Source organism: Athene cunicularia (genome assembly GCF_003259725.1).
Source record: "Athene cunicularia isolate RWA chromosome 1 unlocalized genomic scaffold, athCun1 chr1_part1, whole genome shotgun sequence".
Lineage (NCBI taxonomy): Eukaryota > Metazoa > Chordata > Aves > Strigiformes > Strigidae > Athene > Athene cunicularia.
Window position 1 is genome coordinate 21587961 of NW_020799091.1, and position 27264 is coordinate 21615224.

Consider the following 27264-nt stretch of genomic DNA (forward strand, 5'->3'; position numbering starts at 1 on the left):
AAAAGTATTGCACCTTTGGATCATTGAGACTACTTTATTTTGGGGAAAGAAAAAAAAAAGGTGCAGTCCCACAGGCCTCCTGAAAGTAGAATTTATAATGGCATCATTGGGAAGTTCTTTATATTGAAGATCAGTCCTGTAATTTTAATGGTATCGAAATAAGTGAAGGGGAAAAGGGCAGATGGGATGGCTGCCCTGCTGCAAGTTAGACCAAAGCTTGGCCATCTCCAAGTATGCGTTCTTGCAGTATTAGTCATTGTTGTGCTATCCACTGTATCATGACATATTTATTCCGATTAAGAAACACATTTTGCAAGTGGTAGAGATGGTTGTAGTATTAACTTTTCTCCTTCTTACAGATTGAAATTGTTTGCACTATTTCTTCAGTTCTTTTTGATTTTCTGCTTATTCTCCTCCCAGAAAAGACTTCCCATTTAGTAACATCTGTAATTTCCTTTATGACATGCTAATTGTGATTCTAATAGAAATAGAATCTAAGGTTTAGTTAAAGAAAGATGATGTTGAATCAGGTATAATAAAAGAAGTTATTACATAATTTTGTCTAAAACTTTTACTTGCTCTGCAAAGGTGAATGTGAACACTTGAGTCTATTCTTATCTGTACATCACTGGGAGAATGATTAAGGTATTGAAGAAAATGGGCACTGTAATTTTCTTTCAGGAATAATACGTTGTCAAAGACCTCACAGATGTGAAATGGAGGGAATTTCTTGTTCTATTTCTCTGACACCTCTTGATGAAGAAAGATCTCAGTGTAGCATTCACATACCAGGTTCAGCAGGGCTGATATTAGAGTAAGGAGCCACTTCTTCCTTGAATTTTTTTCTTCACAGGTGTTAGCAGAATCTTGGGACTGCTAACCATTGCTAAGTGCTTTTACAATAAATATTTAGTTTAGTATGTAGATCTATGAAATGTGTGTTTTGAGTCATCTTCTGAGTTTTGTCAAATGTACTCACTAACAGCGTGGCACCAATTTACCAGCACTGATTAGATTTCTGTAGGGTTCCCATTCCTTTTGTGTCTTTTCTTTATGTCATCTAAGGAGGGCCACACTAGTAAATGCCCTGGCCAGGACAAATAGAGACAGCTTAAAACTCAGTAAAGTTAAAAATAAATATTGTGGCATGAAGGAATATTGTATCCTCTTTGCTGAGGGCACATGCCTGCCAGTTTTACCTGAGCTACTGTAATTCACTGGTAAATGCTAGGTACCATGTCTCTGCCACATCCTTGGTGGCTCCAGCATTATCACTGCTCCTAGCCCAAGAGAGTTAAGATAACTACAAAGTAGCTTTACATTATGGGTGGTCCTTGGCCCCATTCCTGCAGTGCTGAGCAAATGATGACTGCTACAGTATCTGGGTACTATTTTGGACAAAATGCACTGTGCTGGAGATACAAATAGTCATTTCAGGCTCTCAGACCTGCACTGTGTATTGTTCGGTGGAGGTTCCAGCAGTGTGACATGCAATTGTCTTTGGTTCCTCTTCCTGTAGAGCTGTTGCTATTAGAATCATGGAATAATTCGTTGAGAAAGGTCTTATGGAGGATGCCTCATCCAAGCCCTGCTCACAGCTGGTCCAGCTTCCCTATTAGGTCAGATTGCTCAGGGTGGTTTCGAGTCAAATTTTGAAAATCTCTAAGGATGGAGATCATATAACCCCACTGGGTGACCTGTACCGGTGTTTCACCCCTGTCATTATGACTTTTTTCCCCCTTACATGTAGTTAAAATGTTCCTTACTGCAACTTGTTCTTCTTTTTTTGCTTCTTTTCTTTTTGCTAGGCACCTATGAAATAAGTCTGGCTCCATCTTCTCTATTATTCCCCTTTTTAGGTAGTTGAGAACAGCTAGTAGTCCCCTCCATGCTCCTCTCTTTCAGGCTGAACCAAGCCACATCCCTCAGCCTGTCTTTGTACATCATGTACTCCAGATCTGTAACTATCTCTGTGGCCCTTCTCTGGATCCTCTCCAGTATCAGCATACTCCAGTGCTCCAGCTGCCTCATGCATGCCAAGCAGAGGGAAGGATCTCTTCCTTGACTTGCTGGCTACTCTCTTGCTAATGAGTACATGGTTAGCCTTAACTGCTGCGAGGACACACTGCTGACTCATGTTCATCTTGTCCTCCACCAGCATTTGTCCTCCAACCAGCTCCACCAGCAAAGCTGGAAAGTCTTGAGCAGTCCCTTGGGAGACTACGTCCTCTCCCTTCAGTTTGCAGACACAGTCAAATCGGGAAAGAAGGAAGCAAATCTGCAGGTGCTTTCTTTGCAGTATCCCATTCTTTGGAGCTAATTTCTGTGTTTTATCTGAAAACCTGACTGGTCTTCAGCACATGCTGAAAAGCCTGAACTTCTTCCCAGCTTCAGAAGGAGAGAAGACAATTGAATGGTTGGGGTAAGTAGAGTGTGGGACTTCTGTAAATTGAGACATGCAACTTGAAACATCCCTTTCTCCTTGGACGTGCAACTTGAAACATCCCTTTCTCCTTGGACTGAGGGGACAAGTTCTTGCTAGTTTTCATTCAGCTGATCTGCATCTGATACACACAGAAGATGCCTGATGCACAGCTGTGGGTGCTAATCAACAATATAAAAAGAATAAATATAAGCATAAAGCTCTTAAATATTATCATTTTATTGTAGATAAATTTGCTGTTGAAAAATACAGTAGGAAAAATAAATCCCCAAAGTTCACAATGAAAGTATTATTTATTTATTTATACCTGTAAGGAATGCATGGTTGTAGAGCACATGGTAAATAGAAAGGTGATAGAGTGCTAAAACAGAATCAAATTTCTGTTAATTTATGAAAATGGGGATGCAGTCTTTTGAAGACAAGCTGTTGCAAATGTTTTTGAGCAAGATCTACAAACTTTTCAAAGCAGAACAAATGTAATTGTTTGCAGAGCAGTGGCTGCTGTGAAGTACTTCCAGTACACTTCCAGGATCAGTAGCAGCAGGCAGATAATGCATTAGTTGTGCTTGACCTTTCTGGATAATAAGATTTTGCATTCTGTCTTCTGTGCTCTTAAATGAGGTCTTCCCTGCCAGTTTGCCCTTGGTGAGACCTCAGCCACCACAGATGGGTGGTGCATGGTGGGCAGCGTGACATCTGAACCTCAGGCTTCTTGGTCAGTCAGAGTGTGTTGAGTGGAATAATTATATATGTTCCTTCTGCCTTCCTAACAGCTGGAATTACACCTGGAAACCTACCTCATGTATTTTTCAGAGCCTCGTAGGAAAGTACAACTGTGAATAAAAATACACTGATCTTTATGCCCTGCAGTAGTTCATGGTAACTGATGTAACCAGGGTCCTCTAGTCCAGAGCCCAGTCTGGATTTTAACAATTTTCATCTTACCACTGTTTTTTTGAAACAAGTGTACATTGTTCTTTTCCCACTTCAGGTCTCAAGTCACAAGGAAAAATATTTTGGAAATGTAGGTCAAATTATGGAGGATGGTTTTTACTGGAGTTAAAATAAATGAGCAGAATTTCTGATAATGCTTTATATTTGATTTGGTTTTTACTCATGGGTTGCCTCTGTATATCTGCAGTAACATTTCTGAAAGTTTGACTACAGTAATGTTTTTGAAAGTTTGACAGTATTACAGACCTTGTGGTTCAGAGTGAAATGTGCGAACCTGGCAATCTAAAATTAGGGTCTTATATTCATATTTAGGTGTTCAGTTAAGAACTGAAACATTTACCTGCTGTTGAATTCAGTGGAATTCAGAAAATGATGTGGAAAGACAGTTTACCCTTGGCTACACTTGGAAGTTAAACTGAGTTCAGCATCAGTTGTAACTGCTTTATCAGCAGTGGATAAATTTGCTGGAGTAGACAAAGCTTCTGAGTTTCTGGTTTTTGCTCAATAGGAAGCAAATTTATGAACTTTTTTCATGTTTGAGTGTTATAACTAAATATATTTTTTTCTGTCTCCCAGATGTTTTTTGGAAGGCAGGAAAGATTTAGCAGTCTTAGCAAAAAAAACAATGATCATTTTGGAAACATTTCACAATCCCTTTTCCATGTCAAGATTTTGTGCTGTACAGAAATAAATTAAGCAGTGTTTTGGGGCCCAGTGCATCCACCGTCCAGCTGTTGCAGATTTTATGATAAACTGCAGTTCATGTTTTTGGATAGAGGGGAACATAGTAAGTTGTTGGCTGGGCTCTGCAAGGTGAAGGTGCTCAGAAAAGATGGGCAGGATCCCTTTGCTGCTTCCTCCTTTCTGACAAGAAGAACAAGAGGAGCTAATGTGCATCTCCCACCTTCGCTGTTATCTCCTATTTACATTGGTAGCACTGCGCCCAAGAGTGCCAAGTGGTGAAGTGGTGCATTTGCTAGCATCCACAGACAAAAAGAAATGTGTAGAGGGCTGTCCCCATGCTTTGTGTGTGAGGTCAGCCCTGGGGTAACGTGCCCATATGTAACAGATGGGCTGCACTATGTCAGTATGGACTTGATTTGATGCATCATATTTCTTCTGATTGTTTCCACTTGTTTTGGAGGAATCAGTTTTTGCCTTGACTTTACTTCTCTCCAAGAAAGCTTCTTTACTGCTTGCTTTCTTGCCATTTTCACTTGCTCTATGGTGCCTTGGGGTGATCAGTGATAAATTTCTCTCCTTTGGGCTTTTGATTCAAAGTTTTCTCATACTGCCTGTGTTTTGCTCATGACTGTGGCATTATAGATCTACATGGACTGGAGCTCTGGGCTGAGGTCTTGCCTTGCTCAATTTACCAGATCTTACTACTCCATAGCCAGGATGCTCTCATCTAATACCATCTCTCTTCACAGTGGGTTTCCCTGAGGTTCTGCTGTTTGTTTTTCTTTGAAGTCCTGAACTGAATAGCATTGTGCCTCAGAAAGTATGAGCTGTTCCTATACCTTTAACTAGGTGTATTATCTGGAATTAAAATAAAACCAGACATTTGTTCAAGGTAAGTTGCTGTGGTTATCAAATCAACTTCCTGGTTGCCATTGCTAAAATGATCAGAGACTTCTGTCTTTTGAGGAGAGAACTGACTAGTAAGATTGCTTATATCGGACTGTGTTGTTTTCTCCAACAGTGAATGTTTGAAAGCAAATAGAAATGTTAAAAAAGAAGTCTTGGAAAACAACTATTAAGGCTTATGCCTTGTGGAGACTTGATTGATGTTAATAATTAAAATAATTTGTCAGTTTTGATAATGAGAATCTTTAATCCCAAATCCTGTACTCCTTTGAAATAGCAGTCAGCAGGATCCTTTCCACATAATGTGCTTTGGGAATTCAGCCCTCACAGGTAATAAATTATTAGGGTAGCTCTTCAGATTTGTATTACAAAATGCAGTTTTGACCAAAAAAAACCCTAAACCCCACACATTTACAAGTTTCTTATGAAAAGGAAATAATTTATATACATTATCTGGGAAGGTTTTTGATCTGTTTGCATGTACTGTAAGGAAGAAGTTCTTCACTGTGAGGGTGGTGAGACACTGGCACAGGTTGCCCAGAGAAGCTGTGGCTGCCCCCTCCCTGGCAGTGCTCAAGGCCAGGTTGGACGGGGCTTGGAGCAACCTGGGCTAGTGGAAGATGTCCCTGCCCATGGCAGGGGGGTGGAACTAGGTGATCTTGAAGGTCCCTTCCAACCCAAACCATTCTATCTGTGATTCTGTGATCCCCATAGTGTAACTGGAGGTAAATTAAGGAGCTGTACAAAGATTTATGTTCTTTGCACTGCCATTTCAACTGCCATGGCAAGAAAAGTTGTGGCAGGGAGACCAAGCGGCCGCAAGACTCTAGCAACAGTAGTTGCACATGATCATAGCTGTTTCCCACCCACAGTAGGGCCTGTGGGGTAAAACACTCCAGTGCTGAAAAGGAGTATTCAGCCAAATGAAAAACATGCAGTCCCTTTGCTCTCCCTGCTGCATTGATGTCCTTCAGTTGCCATAGATAGGCAATTAAGGATATATATATAAATGCTGCTAACATGGAGCATCTTTTTCATTTGTCATTTTATTCAGAAAAGAAAGTTGTATTTGCAAGTCAGCTATACATTGTGATAATGACAGGAGCTACAGCAATTTCCAGGGCTAGGGTCTCATCCTGGCACCTGATTTTTTAGTACTATTGCTTCAGGTCATTGAGACAGATGCTGCAACCTCTCCTCCTTGGGAAAATCAGAGGACAACTTTGCATTAGCACCTTTACCTTTGGCTATGTTTTTGGGAGTGATGCCTGTGACTGTAATTTCCAGCAAACAGGGAGTTGTGCTGCTTCCCAGGGACCTCTCAGGGGTGTTGCATAAGGGAATTACATTACTGCAGGCTTGATGCCAGAATCCCTGGGGAAAGAGTGAAGAGGGTCAGGCACACAGGACCTGGAGGATGAGGTTGTACTCTGATCTGGATGCTTTCTGGTTGATTCTGGTGGTGGGCAGGACCAGGGCTGAATCCTTCTCAGCAGTCCTCCTCTGGCTATGTCATATCTTGTTCAAGAGCTTGGTTTTCAGGAGGTCAGGAGCTTGAGGAGTGGCCATGTGGGTATGTGGCCATACCTGACACATTTGATGTGTGCGATATCCTTCATGGGACATGGCAACTGAAGGTAAAGGGGAAATCCTGACCAAAGGAAAGAAGTGAAAAAGAAGTGCCTCCTCATAGACCTAGTGAAAGCAAGAACCAGAGTCCTCCACTGGGCTTGTTATCACGCTGTTATTTAGGAGGATAAAATATTTATTTGGGTAGAGTAAGCAACCTTTCTGTGTCACCTGACTTGCCATTTAAAAAAGTTTAAAAATGTCAACATGAAGTAAATTTGGTCTGGATTTGGAACTGTAAAGTGAAAAACTTTGATTTAGAAAATTTTGAAGCTAAATGCGGCATATGTTTAAAATATGTTTTGTTCATAATAATTTTGATAAAATCAATTTGATAAACTAGCATAAATTCATTAAAAATTTGGATAAACTAAAACCTGTTTTATTGGTGAATAAAAAAAAAACCATAACTGACAAAATTTGTTTTGACATATGAAACCATTTGATATTCTATATCCATATTTTAAAACTGTATTTATATACATATAAAATAATTAATCATGTAAATAATGAAAATATTAAAATTTATTGACTGTAAAGGCATTAAAACACTAAAACAATAAAATTCTGGAAATGCTACAGAATTACTCTCAACAAAAGCCTCTAGTATTTTCAGATCATTTCAGTTTTACGAGTGAGTAAGACTTGCCTTCCTATCATTTTCCAGTGTGTAAAAATCTAACATTTGCTCCACCATTTCTCTTATCTGCCTATGTCTTAATTGCTCATCAGGTAGAAAGTTATTTATCTGAAGTACTGTCCTCTTCATGATATACAGCAGCATTTCCATAGGATCTGCCAATGGTGAGATTATGCTGTAATTTCCCCAAACAGCTGGGTCTGCTTCATTATGAATAGAAGCCACTGGGGAGCGTATCCAAATCTTAGTTCTCAGCCTTCCAAATCACATTAACAAAATTATCACATGCCTGGGTGAGCACTTCTCCATCACTTTCAATTACTCACTCCAAGAGGTTTATTGGCTTTTTTTTTTTTTTTTAATGTTCTATCAGCTTTCAACTTCCATCGCTGTTAGTAGTTCTTCATGATGATTTGGGCTTCTTAGGAAGATATTCCTGCCTCCTTCCTTTCCAGCACTGTATTTGTTTCATCCACGGGGCTCAGTTCTTGGCAGCATGCAGCCCTGGCATTAGATGCGGTGCTATCTCGTCTCCCAGAGAAGGCCTCAGCGAGGCTGTAGCTGGTTTGCCAGTTCTCCCCAGTGTCATTTCTTGGGACAACTGTGCGTATCAGGAGGCTGCTGTTCATGCCAGTAGTAACTGTAAAAACAGCATCTGTTTCCCACCTCATACAAATATATTCCTCATGTACTTTCATCTGTCTTCAGACAACAGGAGTGTCTTGCCTGTGGGCCAGGATGTGTTTTTTCCTGGGGTCTGTTTCTGCAGGAATTTATCTGCAGGTGCTGTAGTGCAGTCAAAGATGCTTGTTCTGTAGGGATCTGTGCTGCTTGTGTGGAGGGCAGCAGAGCTGGAGCTTGTGGCTCAGCCCTTGTACTGGATGCTGCAGGAGTTTGTGAACTTGGAGCTCATGATCAGGATAGACTCTAGAGGAAATGACTCGAGGCTTCTTTCTTCATACTTTAAACTCTTCCTCCGAGTCCTGACAAAGTGGGCGGGTGTGCAGGTCCCTACGCACAGCTGATAGCCTGTGTGATGCTCATCCCTGGGCAGCACAACCCACTACCCCACCAGGTTGAGAGCATTTATCTTGCAGGAGTGGGCAGCTGATGGGGGAATGCTGGCCCGTGTCTTACTGGCACTGCCCCAGCTGTATACAAATCCATTGCTTTTATTTTTTATGTAATAGCAAGAGGCATTGGTTCAGTGGCAGAAGGTTGGTAAGGTATTCAGGTGCTTCTCATACACTTTATACTGAAAGAGCAATCAGCCTAAGCCATGCACTGTGTTACCAGTAAAAACAGATGTTTTTACTGTATCTTGCTGTAAGTATTCTGGTTTCAGACTTTCAGTACTGGGATGTGTAAGCAGCTGTGACAGCCTGCATTAGGAACTTCTGAACACATTTCAGGTTTTATTTCTTTATTTCCAGCTTTATTTTTCCATATGTTTTGATAATTCCTTTGCATATCTCATAATTATTGCTGTTCTGTTTTTGTGGCAAATTGAAAACAAAATGGGCAGCCAATAATATGGTAATACTTTATCATTTTTCTTTTATTTATTGGCTACTGAGGATAACAATATTTCTATGCTGCTTGTTTAACCAAAAAAAAAAAAAAAAGAGCTGCTGTTACTATTTAGAAGCAGGCTGCTGCTTTCTTTTTCCAGCCAGCTGCATTTTACAAACTTGAGCTCTGCTGATACAGTCCATGCTGTGTGTTGTGGGTCAGAAATCACCCATTTCAGCTCCACCTTCTCTCTGGTGTCTCCAGAAGGTAGGTGAGACCTGCTGGCTAAATGCAGCTTAGGATGGAGCAGAGTATAGGGAGGGAACTGAAGTAGCAGGTGAGAAGAAACTTCTTTCCTAGATCATCATTAAATGGGCTTAGGTTTAGAACAGAGTCTCTTAAGCGGTAAACATCTCAGAAGGAAACTGATACTGCTGAAGTTAAACAAAAGCATTTTGTTTCTGGCTTACTGAACTTTTCTTGTCCCTGTGGGATTGATTCATAGCTAGCCATAGTCTGGTGGACACAATTTTATTCTACTGTCAAGCATGTTCATATCACTTTGTAAAGGTTTTTTCACAAGTGCAGTTATTGCAACCTGCCAAGATGCCATGACACAGAGAGCTATGACTTCATTTTCCACTCTCAGCAATTCAGAGGGGACATTTTTACACTATACAGAATCAAAAATGTTTATCCATATCAAGGCTTACATATACTGTCCAGTCTTTAAAACTTGCAGTCATGTTTCTTGTCCAGAGACCCCAGTGAGATGCTGCTAAGTGATATGGTGTTGTCATTGCTGGGATTGAGTCTCCTCTTACTCTCTGCTCCTTTACTAAAGACGACATCTGAAGAATTAGGAGGTTCACATCTCTCTCATCTCAGTGTTCCTGCACAGCAGGGGATGACTTTAGATGTGCGCATGTCAGCCAACATCAGTCAAGAGAGGTGAGTAATAAAAAATAGAGGAAGAGCTAGCAGAACCCAGGCACAGCTGAGTCTTTTCATCTCAGTGACTCCAAAGAGCACAATGAAGTTGAGCCTGGACAGTGCCACATAAAATAAACTAACCTGCAGAAAATCCAAACCAAAGCTTCTTGAATAGAATCTATTTACAGAAGAATGATCAAATGTAACACAAAACCATATATCTTATTCCCAAATGCCTATCACAGTATATAAGTCTATCACATTGATTGATCCAAAACCAAAAGCTTGTATTCCTCAACAGGGAAAAGTGGATTAATAATTGACATAGATGCTTGATTATATATTTATATTAATTTAGCAGGAGTCTTGTGCCATCAGTATGTTCTATAGCAGAATGGAGTCTTGTATTATTTTCAAACACAGAATCATTATTCTGTGTATTCATTGCAATGGCAACTGTAAAACAGATTACAAAGTTAAATGGGCAATATTCTGCAGAAAAAGAAAATATTTTGGGGTAATTGTATGGATGCTAATTGTAAGGATGTAATGGGTTCCTTAAGTCTGTGACATCCTTAATCTGAGACTGGATGTCACCGAAGAGAGAAACTTGGAAAGTCGGATGCATAGGGTCCATCCTGAAAGGTTTTATCATGAGATCAACTATCTTTCCAAAGTGCCTGTCCATTCTCACTGACTCTGAAAGAAGTATAGGAGCAGTGCTAGCACTGCTTGAGATTAACCTCTGCCTAGACAGTATTTTATTGTCCCATCTCTTAAAAGCAGTGTAATTATGCATATATTCGAAGTCTATGTCTCTGGCCAGCATTGGCTGCTGTAAGAGGTTAAGCCCAACTGTCAGTGTACTGAGGTTGTACAGTGCCCTGTATTTGAGAGGGGACAAATCTTTCCTGACCCTTATGTTGATCAATTTGTACTAGCAACATTAAACCAAATTATTTGGTCTGGTCTCTGAAGCATACCAGTATGGTCTCTCTTGCACACTGTGTATGTGAAGATGCTTTCAATGAATACAGGTACTTCCGATATGTTGGTTTTTTTTTAAACTGCCTTCATTTGCATTGCTACTAATCATACTGGGGGCAGTGTAAACAAGAGGAAGCAATGCTCTCTTAGCACCATGTTCATAATCTTAAATGCCTTAATTAACTATTCATGGGTTCTAAACCCATGCAAGAGATTTAGAGAAGAAAATAAGTGTCAAATTAATGTATTTGTCTATTTGTACATTTGAAATGCATCAGTGTGATATGGTACTTAGGGTTTAATGTACATCGTCGTAATCATTTACAAATATATTTACATATACTGCCATAGCTCCTGGACTGTCAGTGACTCTGGGAGCACGAGACAGGGAAGGAGCAACTGGTGGGATGAAGGAGTCATGAATGAAGGAATGAAGTTGAGCTTGGTTAAAAAAAAGAGTAGGATGGTACACGGTATGTGATCTTCCTGTCTTTATCTCAACCCATGAGATTTTTCATCTTGTATTATCTCCCTGTCCTGTTGAGAAGGGAAAATGAGAGAGTGGCTGGGTGGTCATCTGGCAGCCAACCATGGCCAACTCCCCACAATCTCTTAAAGTTCTTTTTTTTTTTTTTTTTTTTTTTGAGAGTACAAGGTAGTGCAAGAAAGATGCAGATGAGTCTTCCATTTTTTCCTCAATTCCCCAAAGCTTTCCTCACTGCACTTTCTATTAAATTAATACAATCATAGATGGGTTTGGGTTGGAAGGAAACTTTAGCTGTCATCTAGTTCAACCTCCCTGCCATGGGCAGGGACATCTTCCACTAGACCACAGAATCATCTAGGTTGGAAAAGACCTTGATCATCTAGTTCAACCGTTAACCTAACACTGACAGTTCCCAACTACACCAGATCCCTCAGTGCTATGTCAACCCAACTCTTAAACACCTCCAGGGATGGGGACTCCACCACCTCCCTGGGCAGCCCATTCCAACGCCTAACAACCCCTTCTGGAAAGAAATGCTTCCTAATATCCAGTCTAAACCTTCCCTGGCGCAACTTGAGGCCATTCCCTTTTGTCCTATCACTTATTACTTGGTTAAAGAGACTCATCCCCAGCTCTCTGCACCCTCCTTTCAGGGAGCTGTAGAGGGCGATGAGGTCTCCCCTCAGCCTCCTCTTCTCCAGACTAAACCCCCCCAGTTCCCTCAGCCGCTCCTCGTACAACCTGTGCTCCAGACCCTGCATCAGCTTTATGGCCCTTCTCTGGACACGCTCGAGTCATTCAATGTCCTTTTTGTAGTGAGGGGCCCAAAACTGAACACAGTGATTGAGGTGCAGCCTCACCAGTGCCGAGTGCAGGGCTCAGATCCCTTCCCTGTCCCTGCTGGCCACGCTATTGCTGACACAAGCCAGGATGCCATTGGCCTTCTTGGCCCCCTGGGCACACTGCTGTCTCCTGTTCAGCCGGCTGTCAATCAACTTCCCCAGGTCCCTCTCTGACTGGCCAGGTTGCACAATGCTCTGTCCAACCGGGTCTTGAAGAGTTCCAAGGAGGGAGTATCCACAACTTCTCTGTGCAGCCTGTTCTAGTGTCTCACTATCACCCTCACAATGAAGAATTTATTCCTTATATCTAGTATAAATCTACCTGCTTTTAGTTTAAAGCTGTTATTCCTTGTCCTATCACTACAGGCCCTGATAAAAACTCTTTGTCCATCTTTCTTATAGTTCCTCTTTAAGTATTGAAAGGCTGCAATAGTGTCACCCCAGAGCTTCCTTATCAGGCTGAACAACCCTAACTCTCTCAGCCTCTCTCCCTAGGAGAGGTGTTCCAGGCCTTTGATCATTTTCATGGCCCTCACTTTTGGTACCAGAGTGTTGCCATTTGCCAGCTGAGAGAGAAACATGAGCTGACTGAACTCAGCTCACTCTGGAGCCCATCAATTCCCTTTCCTAGCTAACCAAACAGATAGCAGACATACTTTGCCCAGTGAAGAGCATTTAGGGTTCAGCTTTCAGATTGAATATGTAAATTCTAGTATTGTCATTTTTTGGGTAAAAAAAAAGGAACAAGAAATGAACCAAAAAAACTCCATAATGCATATATCTAGTTTAATAGGTATTCAATTATTTTTTCTCTGGGAATAAGGACAGAACACAAAAGGAGTTTAAAAGTCTTGCTTTACAATGCTTTGCAAAAGAGGTCTATAATAACACAATTTTGTGGTGTTGAAGTGAAATTCTTAATACTGTGTTCTGTTTCATGAATTCATTTAATTAGTTATTGTTTGCTGAAGAGCTGGAACTATGCCGGGAGTCTGAATCCAGACTCGGCCAATGTGTGTGCGCCTATAAGGAAACTGGATTGAGCTCAGAGCCAGATGTTGAGAGCAGAGGTGAAGTGAATGTGAAGGCTCAGAGGACCAGCCCACAGTGGTTAGAAACACGAACTCAGACTTGCACCCATATTCTGTAGACAGAGCAGTGGACTTAATCAGCATTTCTAATTAGTGCCAAAATCTGGGCTTCCAAAGCCACGGAGGGGAGGGAGCCAAAAGGAGCTGCACTGTATTGAGACTGGTGTATAATCCTCTATATTTGAACATACACATATGCAGCTGTCTCCAAAGAACACAGTTCTTCTTTACAGGGCTCCAGCCATAGTTTTTGGTTTCTTGGCATCCATAGATCTGGCTAAGAAATGTCAAAGGGGATGAGGTGTCAGCACAAGTATGGCAGTGATTTGTACAAGACAAGGAGAGAAACCCGTAAACGTCCCCTAATGGAGCTGGAATTTTATTGCTTTATGGCTTGTCTATTCAGTGGTGCTTTAAATGCATCAGTAGCCACTCTTGGTGTAATAAAGACATTATAGCAATATGAAAGTGCTTAGACCCTCAGTGTAGGGTCCCATCCTCACCTAGATATTTATGTCTATTTCCAGTTGTAAATCTATGTGGTTTAAAACCAGCAATAACCACTCTTCTAACCAGAGCAATTTTAATTGTGTAACTTCTCAAGCCAGAGATCTGTGCTACACCAAAAATCTTTGCTGGGAGCAAATCTGTCATTGAAACAGTATCTAAAGCGTTTGAGAATGCTCTGTCCTGGGGATGTACCTGGGAGCACTGTTGATTTCAACTTTGGTTTAGTTAGCATGATTCCTGACATCACTGTAACGTCTGTTTTTTCTGTTGTGTTGGTTTTTGTTTTCTCATAGGTTGGCTGGATTAACTGGATCTCATTCAGAGGGAACTTGACAGATCTATTTTGCTTTTGTTGAACCTCTCTACTGTACATCATAAAGAATTCCTAGGTCCAGAGGCTGCACAAAAGACAACTGAGCAGCACGAAAATGTGACTCTGACAAGACTCCATGCTTTCTGACGAGGAATTTTCTACCGATCAGTCTATAATTTAAATGCATAACCGAAGCATGCATAATAGTTAACCTGATAGGGAAAAAAAAAAAAAAAAGCTTTCTCAGAAATTAGGACTGCCAAAAAAGCAGTCACTTAAAGCTCCAAAATGAGTGCTCCGTTAATCCCAAACAAGTCGTGTTATACCCAGCTTCAGGACAACTGCAGCGAAATAAAAAATAATAATGAAAGCATAGTGAGTGTGGGGGATACCAATGCCAACCAAATTGTGACAAAGGTTAGAATGACTGAAGCAGGTGCTAAGAAACATGATTTGACAGATGGGAGTGGGAATATGCACTCTGAAGGATCAGAGAAAGTTACTTATCTGAATACAGAGCAGAATAAACTTCTGACCTTTAAAGACTCTCGGACCTGTCACACCGGTGTACAGGAAAGTAAACTGCCCTCCACCACAAGCAGGGAAATGGGGAAAGATTGTAGGACCAGTGAAGCTAAAGATATATCAAGGCATATCAGGATTAGCCGAGGACAAAGTCTGTCCAACTTAAAAAGTAGCACAAATGATGCCAACCTGGAGGTTACTTCCAAAGGTGGTATTGACTTCACCCAGAACTTTTCTAAGGGTAAAATTTCCAGGACTGTGGAGATGGAGAGAATAAAAAGGCTTTCTTTAGGAAGACCAAGTAAATTCTCTCCTCAATCTGAAACATTTGCAAAAGACTGCATTGGCCGCGTGTCATGTAAACGTCTGCTTTCTGCATCATTGGACTCCATTGACAGGTCACACCATTTGATAGGAAATACAGAGAAATCACAAAAAACATCCACAGATCATTTTCTTGGGATGGTGTTTCATCCACTTGACAATACCTCAGAGGAAAATATTGTATTTTATTCCAAAACATCTACCTCAGGGAACAAGAAAATAAGTAAACCAGAAAATGTACCAAATGTTAACATTGAAAGCACACTGCGTACTTCTCATTCTCAACATTCAGCTGTTAAGCCCAATGAGATTGCTAGTAAATCAGAAGCACAATTAGGTCAGGGTGACAAAAGTAAAAAACTGGAGCTTAAGACTGCACCATCTCTACAATCTAAAAATATGTGTCAACAAAAGATTGAGAGAATTATGCAGATAGAGTCCCTGGGATGTCAAAAAGATGAAAATACAGCAGTGCAGCAACAGAAAGACTCTGGATCTGAAACATCAAAATTTCAAGCATCCCATTTTCAAGACACCTGCATTAAAGTAGAGGATCCATTGTCAAGCCAGGTGGTAACCTATCCTGGTGACAAATTGCTAAGCGACAACATCACCATTGGTGAGGAAGGGAGAGGAAGCAATGACAGTGACAACAGGGCAGCTAATCAGGTTGGTGAGGAGTATTTTTCTGACACAGAAGTGGAAACAATATTCCCACTCACCTGCAGTAGTAAATCCAGTGGCAAAGTGACACCTGGAAAAAATGAAAATTTACATGAAATTGACGCAGGTTGTGCTGAAACAGTTGGTGAACAGATTTCCCTTATACATAATATTAATCTACCTGACAGCAAACCTTTGAAAGTTAATGAGAATAAACTGATGCTAGTCAAAGGAAGCACTGAGGATGCTGCTGTGCCTGCTTCTGATCTCTCAGATCAGCACGGAACACACAGTGCAGAGACAGTGTCAAACCAACAACCTGACAACCATGACAGTGATGCGGAAGCCTTGAGCTTTTCAGTTCCAAGTAAAAAGACAGCTAATGCACAGAAACATCCTCTAGAGGAAGCACCAGAGAGCTGTAATGTTTCAGCAAAGGCTGATGCCTTTTTATGTGTCCCAACTCCTGTGCGTCCGGTGGCAGCGCTGGATGTTAATAGTCAGCCTGTGATATCAAACAGTAACTTGAAGGACCTTTATGCACTTCATGTTGACAAACTGTCACCCTCTTCAGTCCTACCTCCCATTGACAGTACGCAGTTGTTAAACATATCCCCTAAAGTGCCTATCAAGACTGCTTGCAGCAGCGCCATCCCAAAACCTATCCTGGTCCACTCCAAGGGCTCCCTCTCAGATAAGGTGGGTGTGGACAGTGACTGCAGTGAAAAGCTGGAAGAAAGCATTGAGATAAAACCTGCTATACCCAGGCCCAAACCTGTGAGACCTAAAATCATCACATACATTAGGAGAAACCCTCGTTCAATAGAGCAGCTTGACCCTTCATTTACACCAGCAGGGCTGCCCTTCAGTAGCCCTGCGTGTGGCATTCCCATCTCTGCAGAGCAGAAGGCATCCAATGGAGGGGAGGCAAAGACCGCCAGCATCCTCTACGACAAATTTAAGCCTGACCTCCAGAAGCCAAGACTCTTCAGTTCTGGACTGGTGGTGTCAGGAATTAGGCCCTCCGGCCATCACTTCGGTCCAATGAGCGAAAAGTTTCTGCAGGAGGTAAGGAGGCAGATTTGACAGCCTCTTTTGTATGCCAGGTGATGATCATTTGCTTACTTGTTACTGCTAGTAGTTAGTTCTCAACCTCAAACAAGAAAGTAATCCTAAATCAATGCAATATGTGATAATTAGAATTAAACTTACTTAACCTTTTCTGGCCTGACCCTGTTACGATGTCTGATCTGTGACTGGAAGTTGTCACTGCGTTCCTCCAATGTTTTCCAGCAAACTGGTTACTTGCTAAAAGTATAAATAGGGATGTTTAGAAAAGAAAATACATGCTGTTTGAATTTATTCATAAAAGGAATTTTTTTTTTCCCAAAGAATTGCTTTGGGAAATGAATGTAATTTGCCCGCATTCCTCAATGGGAAAGTTGGCAGGTTTTTCAGACAGAGCACTAGAGATCTAAACTAATTCCCTGTTGTTTAGCTGTACTGAAACCCAGGGACTATCAGAGCTCTTGTTAGATTATATATATCATACAGAAAAAGATTTACTTTTGTTTCATTTTAGTGCTGTGTGTTATATTGACCTCCACCTCAAATGAGAAATCTCCTTCCCCTCGAAAGCTTTCACATGGAGCCCAAAGGTGAGGGAAGTCCCTCTGCACAGCTCTGACTCCTGATATCTCATTGTGTTTCTGCCTTGATAAGTTGGGCAGGAGTCTTGGTAATCTGAAATCCCTGCTGGGAGGTGAGCACAGTTGAGGAAAGTTGACCTTGCTTGGAAGATAGAGAAAAGACAGGGAAGAGGAAGCTACATTCGGGTCTGTGATGTGCCATTGTGTATGCTACTTGGGACCTGTGGTAGCTCAACAACCAAGCTTTTTATATAAATACCAAAGATAACACAAGTGGTTTTAATTTGAATCAGTCTTTTTTTTTAAAAAAAAAAAAACCAACCAAACATTACTATGTGTTTTTGCTGTGTGTCTTGTGTGTTATATTGAGGCTATTTTAATGCCTGCCTCATTTTACATACAGTATTTATGCAAGGAATGGCACTGAAATAATAAATTTGGTGACAGTTCTGCCAATCAAAAACTGGCTAATACCCAAATTAAGATACTGTGTTTGAGTGTAGATTGGCCCTTAGGTCATGTTAACAGGCAACCTGCTGAAGGTTGGATTATAGTTTTTCATAGAGAGACATCTCATCCCAGACACAGACAGTGCTCACTGCTCTTTCCCCTCTAACTTCAGTTTCCAGCTCTGTCCCTTATATTTTCCACCCAGAGGAAGAATTATTAAAGTCATTGTGAGCTTGTTGATGCCAGCCATTATTAGTATATCTTCACAATTGCCTTGTAAGGTGAGGGAAAATTAGCTTACTACTGTTTAATGTATGGCAACAAAAAGCCAAAATAACCCAGAATGTGCAGTTGTTTGGCTGTTTATAGGCTGACATGACCCTCTGAAGACTGTAGTGCCCTTACCATTGGGGTTCAGATAATCAGATAGGATCAGCAGACACATCTGGGAGCAAAGGACCAATTTCTGTGCACCACTGAGGACTGTTCTTAACATGAGAAGGACTCAGGCTGTGGCAATTCTGCAGCATGACTTGCTCTAGACTAGGGTTAGAAGGAGGACACTTATGGGCTGGAGAAGGTCCAAAGCATCTTCCCCCATTTCTCCGAAACATAATTTTGGGTGAGCATTTTAACAAGGGAAGATTTGAACCAAGTAAACTGCTTCTTCAAAGAAGCTGGATTGCCTGGAGGAGAGACTGGGGAGGAAGTCAATCAAACTGCAGTTTGTGTTAGGAGTTTGCATTAGCCCAGGAGTCAGGAGCTGATAGCAGAGGGTGGTATTTGCTGTCTTGGGCTGCCATCCTAAAAACACTTGCCTTACTGTCCTGCTAGATAGAGGAATGCAAAGGGAACTGATTTGGCTCCCATATGGATCAAGAGGAAGGAAAATGATTGATCCATGGAAGTGGACAGATACTTAAAAGAGCAGCTGTGCACAGTACAGGTTCATGGCAGATGACTGATGTGTAATCCAGAATAAACCAATTAGGATGGGTTGAAATAGATCAAAATCAACCTGGTGAAGGAACAGTGTTGAAGACTCAAATTTTGGAGACAAGGAGACACTGGGGCAGAATGGCTACTGTCTTTATGAGAGAAAAAAATCCCAGACTGCCCTGTTTCGTGCATCCACTTTGGGCTTTGGAGAACTTTGATTAGCATTTTATAGCTCTTTACATAGATATGATAGGGAGTGTTAATAGCTGCTGTCAATCAGACATGTAATCTCTAAGCACCCTTCAGATAGCTAAGTGGTAGGAACAATTAAATACCCCTCTGGTGCCATGAGCTAGAAAAAAATAGGAAGGTGCTCTCTCAGACAGGAAACTCCAAGGCAAGGCCTGGAGAGCTCTTTGAGTAAGAGTCAAGGGCTAGCTCCATGCAATGGAGAGCCTACAGGGCTCCTTGAACTGCCTATGCTCAAGCCCATGTAGGGCAGCTCAGACAAAGATCCCAGCTCAGGCATGAATGCAGCTCAGCTGTGCTTAGGGACTGGATCCATAAAGGAACTGAATTAAGGTTAAATGTGCAGCCTTGCCTGTGGCATTTGCAGCTCCTTGAGTGCTTTTCTTTGGAACATCAGCATGGTGTGGAGGTAGATCTTTCATGCCTGGCTTCGTACAAAAAAAAAAAAAAAGTAGAAAACCTCTCAAAGTGAAATGCTTAAAATACCAGTCATTTTCCAGGGCAGATTGGTTCTGCCCACATGCTTCATCACAGTGTGGGCTCCCCATCCCAGTGTGGACCTCAGCCTCTTCTAGTGAGAACCAGTAGGATTTTGTGGCCAGTTTATGTTCCCAGATACCTCTGTGCAAGTAACAGAGCAAACCATGGGACCCAAAGGCTGTAGCCCTGCTAGTGAACTGAACAGTGGGAAGGTGCTGCCTCCAAGGCTCATGCACGTTGTCCATACTGTGGGACTGGGAGCATGCTCCCAAGCTCAGTGTCCACCTCTGTCACGTGTGCTCACCCAGAGGCTGTTCCCAGGGACCAGCCTAGATGAGACCAGCCTGGTCTGCAGGGTGAGAGTTTACCTGTATGGATATGGTCTGTGCTTTGTGAGAGTGCTCTTTGGCTCACTTCACTACTTTATGGCTGCCAAGAGCGCTGGTTCTGGTAGGGGTCTCTGGTCTGTAAGGTGAGTGGATCACCAGCTCTCCTGTCTGCCTCCCCAGGGTTGCACCTGCCCCATTCAACCACCTCCTTGGGCCTGTTCCCCAGCACAGACATATTTTTGCTTGGAAAACATGGACTAAAGCCTGTTGAAATGACAGATCTGTAGGGGAAAAAATGTGTGGGGGAGGTGTTTTATACATAGTCAAACCAGCAGTTTTTCCCTGTAATGTCATTATCTTAACTGTCTGAACCGAGGATGCCAACTCTTTTTCTAAATAGCTGCCCAAAGCAAGCACTTGACAAGAAGATTCTTGCTTGAGGCATTAATGTTTGACAGTGTTATAAACATAGTAACATGAAGGAAAGTATTGGACATCCTTACCTGCTGGCTGTGCTGCCAGCTCTTCTCGGGATTACTCAGGCTCTGGAAATTCCTGTATGCTCTGAGTATTTACTGCAGACTTTCCAGCTGTTTCTAACAAATTCATTAAATGAGGTAAGTGGGGAATGAGCAGAGCACCAAACAAAATAAAACTCTGAGCTGAGCTTCTTTTTAATTGACAGGCTAAGAAAAATCTTTTCTTTGTACAAAAATCTAGTACAGGATACTAACAGGTCTCATATTAATCCATATCTTTCTGTAGAGTTTTAAAATGGCCTTATAATCAAAAATTGGATACAGTTCTATTGAGATCAGTTGAATTTTACACTTCATGAATTCACTGTTGACTAGAAAAGAAAAAATATATGTCTTCATAGCAAGTTTATGTCCCCCAAAACTGCACTCTTCAAAAAACCCATTTATTTCTTGAGAGATATTTGGGTAAACTACAGTTGGACTTGATATTAAGGGTCTTTTCCAACCTTAATGATTCTATTCTAAGTTTCCAACCTTAATGATTCTATTCTAATTCATTCTCATTTCTCTCAGGTTGAGAAGATGTTTTACACTTGTGATTGGTTGGTTTTGTGTGGATGTTTGTTGCCCTTCTGTGTTACTCCTGGCATACTGTCAAAAAGAAAAAAATATGAGGTGACTGAAGGTTTGGCTAAACTGACCCAGTTTATACAAAATGCATGGTTTCTATATTTAAAGCATTTCTCCATTCCTTATACTGAAGTACTTGGCACTGGTGTGTTCACTGCCAGTTAAATATGAAATAACAGAAAGTATATACTGGAATCTGATGGAAATACATTCATCAGAGAGAGAAGAGTTTATCCAGAAAAACAATCCAGAAGTTCAAAATAAGAAGCCAAATATCTCCTGTAGTCCAAGTCTAGAGAATCATCTATAGAGTAAAAAACCCCGCATCTTAACTTGTAAAAATAATTCACAGGAGTATAATAAAAAAAGAAAATGGGAAGAACTAATGGCAGGAAATAAGACTGCAAACAAAGGAAAAAATACAGAGCAAAAATATAATGATCAGTGTTTGTTGCATCTGCTCTCCTAGTTCTTGCGCAAAGGCCTCAGAAATTCTGTATTTAATAGTTTAAGGCCAATCTTGCCTCTTTTAGAATATTAAAGATTTGCTAAATTAGGATTAAAGCTCTTGAAGCAACTAGGATCAAAGCTTTAAGTGCATATTCTGAATGCTTATGATTGCTAAACAGAAATTGATTTGGCATATTATGTGCATTATAACTTACAGCAGAATTAATTAATGGCAGTTACATTTCTTCCTAGGTAGCCTATGGCACTTTTTGATTAATTTTTAAACAAATTTAGTTCAGATTTCCTATTTCCTAAACTGTGGGGTTTTTTTCCTGTGGCCTAAATGGAGCACACTGAAAAAAATCTCCATGGATTCTTTTTACAGCGTGATGATTTTGCATTATATATAAGAAAATGGTAAAGAAGCTGGGCTCTACCCAGAGGAGCAAACGATTCTTCACCAATGAGAGATGAAAACTACTGACACTGTTCTGCGTCCCTGTCCCAAGTCATGAAGTAGCACAGCATGTTGGGAGTCAAAGCCCATCTTGAGTGTAGCAAGATGCAAGGGCTGAATTGGGGAACCAGGTCATTGCCCTACTGCAGGTTCCCTGCTAACAGCCAGTTTGCTGAAAATACTTCCAGCCTGGGAGTTACTGTGCTGTCCTCACAATAGATGTCCATTAAAATACTGAGAGATTTGTCACTGATTTTAGCAAAGCAGCATCTATTTATGATCGACAGTGAATGTTTAACATTTGTAAATTTGCTTTTTTTCTCCAATTCAAATGTGCAGCTGGGTTCTATAGTTCTGATTTGGAATATTCAACAACACCCTGAAAATGTAACTTACAGAAACGTGTCCACCTCCACAACCAGGTCTCTTTTCAGGAACTTCAGGGGCATAGATTACAATGAACATTTTGCAGTAACAACATGTAGAAGTTTTGGGTTTTTTTCTTACACAGAAGATTTGAAAATATCATTTCTATGATGAAATTAACTTAAAATACCTTCAGCTTTATTTTTAACTATCTAAATTAAAACTGACTTCCCCCAAGATTGTATCTCAGTAATAATATTTTAATTAACTTCTAATAAATAATCCACCCTCTTGGTGCATCTACTTCTGTAAATGATATTACCTTTCAGAACTTAACAGTAACTTCATTTTCACTAATTGAAGATTTTCCATTTGTCTATATTCTTTTGGGGGAGAGATCAATTCTTTATTTGGGTTTAGCAGTGTGTTGGGAGCATAATGTGCATATTTTTGGAGAGCAATTCATATAGCAAGACCGTCATTTTTTGAAAGTGATGATCAATCTGCAGTGCTCTGAAGCCCATATTCACAACAATGGAAAATTAGCCTTTATAAGCAATTTAGAGCTCCATATTTTCTAGATTTACTGATTTATTGCATAATATCTGTGTTAATGATTTTTCTGTAGGTTGGGGAAAGGCCTGCAAAAGATGAATTTTGCCCTCCATCATATACTCACTATGAGGTCCCACCAAGTTTTTATCGATCTGCCATGATACTCAAACCACAGTTAGGACTGGGTGCAGTGTCCAGGTTACCATCTGCGAAGAGCAGGATTCTTATTGCAAGTCAAAGATCCTCAGGTAGCTGTCTTCATCAGCAAGGAGAAATAACGAGTGCTCCCAGCCTTTATCATCCTGATGCTTCAGGTAAAGTATAAACTTTCTTTCCCTTTCTTTAACTGTAGTCACCAATAAGGTGGGGGGTTTTTTTGACAGAAATATCACAAAATGAGCAACATCTTGACCTGATGCTACAAAACTCCAACAGCGCTCTTTGAGTTGTGTCTTTTTATCCTGCAGCAAGCCTTACTAGGGAGTCTGGGACTTCTGCAACAGCTGTCTAACAGGTCATTGCCAAAGAAGGAGAACCAATTTCAGTAATAATTGTTATTGTGTTCTTTTTTATCTTCCTCCTACTTGTAAATGCCTGAAAAATCTTTGCTTTTCTCCTGCAGAAGATAATGGGACATTTTCTTCCATCATGAAGACCCTGTCATTCAGTCTGATTATGACATTCCCCACCATGTTGTGCTCTAAAAACCTGGGCAGTGTTCAGATGTGCCAGCAGAGATCTTGATTCTCTGAAGCCCTGGTACCGACCTGTTTGGAGACAACATTTCTAATACCTTTTTCTTCCCAGCTACTACCCAACTCAGTATGACCCTGGGCAGAATTACAGGGGAGGGAAAAGCAAGCGAAGAGTCGGAAGGAGAAGTGTACAGTGCCTCAAGGCAGAGATAATAATTACCTCTACAGGACATTCCTTGGTAGCCTGGAAAATCTTGGAGGTTTTAACAACATACATTTAAACAGCAGCAAGTTCAGAGACAACTAAAAATCAGCCATTGCCAGAGTGAAGCATAGCAGCTGTTTAACAGCCTACAAAACAGCAGAGATTTTTAAAAATAGTCATAAAGTTAAGTAATGACTTGGGGTCATATGGTCCCTCCTCTTGCCCCAGGATGGGATTACTTCTGATAAATGTTTATTTAACCTGTTAATGAAATATTATTTATAAAAACCTTCAATGTGAGATCTTGCATCCTCTGAAAGCAGGCTGCTCCAATATATTGCCTGCTTTCAATTACACATTTTCCCTAGTGTTTTGTCTAATCCCCTTTGTTGCAATTTACTTCCTCTTTTATCTGGAGTGGATGTGGGATTTTCGCCTCTCTGCAGGTATTTGAAAAATATTACTCTCTCTCCCTGGTGTCCATTTCTTCATACTAGGCTGCAGAATAAATTTAGAGAATATTAGAATGGAAATGGACCAGAGTGTCTTGACTTACCTTGAGAGGACAGTATCAGTCAGTAATATAGGTTGCCAGGATTTGAAGTTTATCAGAACATCAACATTCTCTGTAACACAGTGCCTCTTGCCACTATGCTTTACTATCTGATCCTGCATGTGGAGTTTATTTATGTTGATATCATTAGCAGAAGCTGACCAAGCTCAGCTGTATATGTGTCTCAGAAGTCACGCCAAGATTGCACGCTGGATAGTAAATACCTGTTCATCCCTGTGAGTTGAGTTCAGTCTGTATTGAACATGGGAATACAGGTGTAGAGAGCAATTGAATCATATTTTCCACTTAAATGAAACTGTAAGAGGCTGCAAGTTCAGGATATGAGTAGGGCAAGCTGTTTCATAACACCAGTGTCGGAGATAGATGTGAGAGGAATATGCAAAGAGGACCTATTAACAAATACACGGACTTTTCTGATCCTCAGAAATGAAGGTTGCCTTGATTTTTATTCATCCATCATCCATATCATCCTGCATCATTGATGGTTGCAGACATGAGTTTTCCTTAGCCATTTTTAATCCATATAGGAACTTGTATGTAATTATTTACTGTCTCCTTATATTATGTGACATTCTAAAATCTAAACAGTATCAGCCTATCAGTCCTATTTATTGACTGTAATACTGCCTTTAAAAATGTTACTGCATGAGTATGCATAAGGAAATTGCACTAGCTGTTAGTGCAATTCCGGTTTCACTAAAGTATTTCATAAAGTTTTCTATTTCTCAAAAGTTGGGATTTTTTGCTTTTATCACTGATTATTTCTTGGACCTTGTCTGCTTTGGAGGTCAGATTTAATTCATAGCTCTCCATAATTTCCTTCCTACAACTGTTATTTTGTTTGTTTCTCTCTAGTCTTTTGATACCTTGCTGTTTCAAAGATAACTCATGGTAGTCCAATAATCTGTCTGCCATCTCTTTTGGGATCTCAAAGTGTGTCTCATCTGGTCTTTGGGCTCTGACTGTTTTTATTGATTTTAAATTACCCAAGACTTGTTCTGAGAGGTTGCTAATGTCTCTAGTTTTTCACTGTCCACCCCAGGACACATTTTTTTCACTTCTGGCATCTCACCTTCCATTTTTCTTGCGAGGTGAAGAATGTGTTTAATTTTTCTGCAACATCTTATTCTGTTGCAAAGTACTTCTCATTGCTCTCTGTTGATTCAGTGTCTTCCCTTATTGATATTTCATGTATTTCTGATATCATATATTAGTTACTTTACAGCCTTTTATTTTTGGTATTTTATTTCCCAATTGTATATGCAAGATTGTCTTATAATTACCTTTTCTCTGTCCAAAGCCTTTTTCCTTGTATACCTCAATTGACAGTCTTCCTCTCAGCAATGTATGATTTATTTCTGTCTTTAATAATCCCTTTTAAGAAGAATGAATTGCTTATGAAAGAGACTCAAGTGACAGCAGAGAGGAGGAGACTGGCATACGGATAGAAAGGCAGCAGAGAGCTGGTTCCTGTGGCTGTGTCCACACCAGTGCATGAACAAAGACCAGAGATGGGTCCCTGGTTGCCATGGAGAGGCTGGATGGGATAGCAACCTCTGGCATGGCAGAGCCAGTGTGGGGCTGACTGGAGGGGCTCAGAGTAGGGCCAGGCACCATCTAGCTAATTGTTTTAAGGTACCTAACACCACATTTTTAACCACTTTCCCTTAATTTAACAGTTAGTTGTGGTATTAAACTTTAATCTTCATTACTAGTTTTGATGCAATATTTGAGAAATACAGTTAGACACAGCTTCAAGAGAAAAGTATTTATCAATATAAGCAAACATAATGAACGCATGAAAAAGTGGTCAGCATACTGGAAGTGGAGCCAGTAAGACCCTTGCTCATGAGTGTTGTGGGGTGTGAGAGCTTGGCTGACTGCAGCAAAAGCAGCTGGGGACTAAGAGTTATTTTTCTCTCCAGGATACCAGTCCTGCCTTCAAGACTGCTAATCAGGATCTCTTGCAGCTTAATCCTGAGCTTTTAATACAGTTTCTAATCCTAGTGATTTCAGTCCTGCCCTGGGGTAATGGAAGCAGAAGGTACCATGGAGGCTCTTAAACTGAAACCGCCATGGCACAGTATCGACGACAGCAGTAGTGCCTCATAATGAGGATTTTATTCCCCTTTGCCATGCAATTCGTAATGTAGCAATCTGTTTAAGCAGCACTGATAAGATGGGTGGTTTGGCCCATATATAATACTGATACTCATAAAACTGACTCTAAAGTAATTGATAATTAAATCCCTGCACTGCTGTGATGGACTGCAAGTACTACAAGTACATTAAGGGTTTTGTTAGCTTTAAGACATGCTGAGTAGAAAGTAAAATAATAATGAATGATCCCACAAGTGTGATCTCCAAGTGTGATACCTAAAATGTGACTGGAGCAGTGATCCTTCTTTGTCCGTAGGACACGTGTGTTGGCATGGTCTGTGAGTTCTTTATTAAGCAGTGCTGCTCCTTAGGTGATACTTTGCCTTGAATGGGTCGGGCAAGCAGCCTGACTGTAAGAAAAAGCTATGTGCACTGTAGGTAAGATAGAAAGTCATTGAATCATGATGTATTTAAAGGTGCAATAGTGTCTCCAAAAGCTTAACATTTGTTTGGTTTATGTAAATTGACTCTGCTCTTTCTATGGGAAATTTCTAATTCAAAGCAAGCATTGAAGGATACTGTGTCTGTAAGATATGAATTATGAATATAATTTATTACAGGAAGCATGCCAAAGCTTGAAGGATGGTGGACTGGTGAAGGGCTGTCTCTCTGCCACTTCATTTGAGAGAAGGGAAAGATGTTTAGAAACCGTGGAAGCACCTGAGAAGGGTCTGGTACGGAATGGGGCCCACGGTCACAAAAAGGTGTTGGATTCATCAGCTCATCTCAAGTGCATCTATACCAATGCACACAGTATGAGCAACAAACAGGGGGAGCTTGAGGCCATGATACAGCACGAGAACTATGATATAGTAGCTATAACAGAAACGTGGTGGGATGCCTCACATGACAGGAGTGCTGCAGTCGATGGCTACACGCTTTTCAGGAGGGACAGACAGGGAAGGAGAGGTGGTGGAGTGGCACTATATGTAAGAGAATGCCATGACAGCTCAGAAATCAAGTATAATGATAATGGGGTTGAGAGTGTGTGGATTATTTTAAGGGCCAATAAAGCAGAACTTGCTGTGGGAGTCTGCTATAGACCCCCCAGCCAAAGCAGTGAGGTGGATGAAGCTTTCTCTAAACAGTTAGGAGAAATCTTGTTGTCATTTGCCATTGTTCTTGTGGGGGACTTTAACCTCCCAGATATCTGC

General features: G+C 40.9%; 1 protein-coding gene across 5 annotated transcripts in view; it reads left to right on the plus strand.

Annotated features, from left to right (window-relative positions):
* Positions 1 to 27264, plus strand: part of MTUS2 (microtubule associated scaffold protein 2) — a 307627-nt gene that overhangs the window by 95952 nt on the left and 184411 nt on the right. For all 5 annotated transcript variants that reach the window (XM_026860631.1, XM_026860647.1, XM_026860638.1 and 2 more), the window contains 2 exons: positions 13912 to 16511; positions 22550 to 22790. In XM_026860631.1, the coding sequence (XP_026716432.1) occupies positions 14220 to 16511; positions 22550 to 22790 (2533 nt within the window). In that variant the 5' untranslated portion in view covers positions 13912 to 14219. The remainder of the gene's footprint in view (positions 1 to 13911; positions 16512 to 22549; positions 22791 to 27264) is intronic.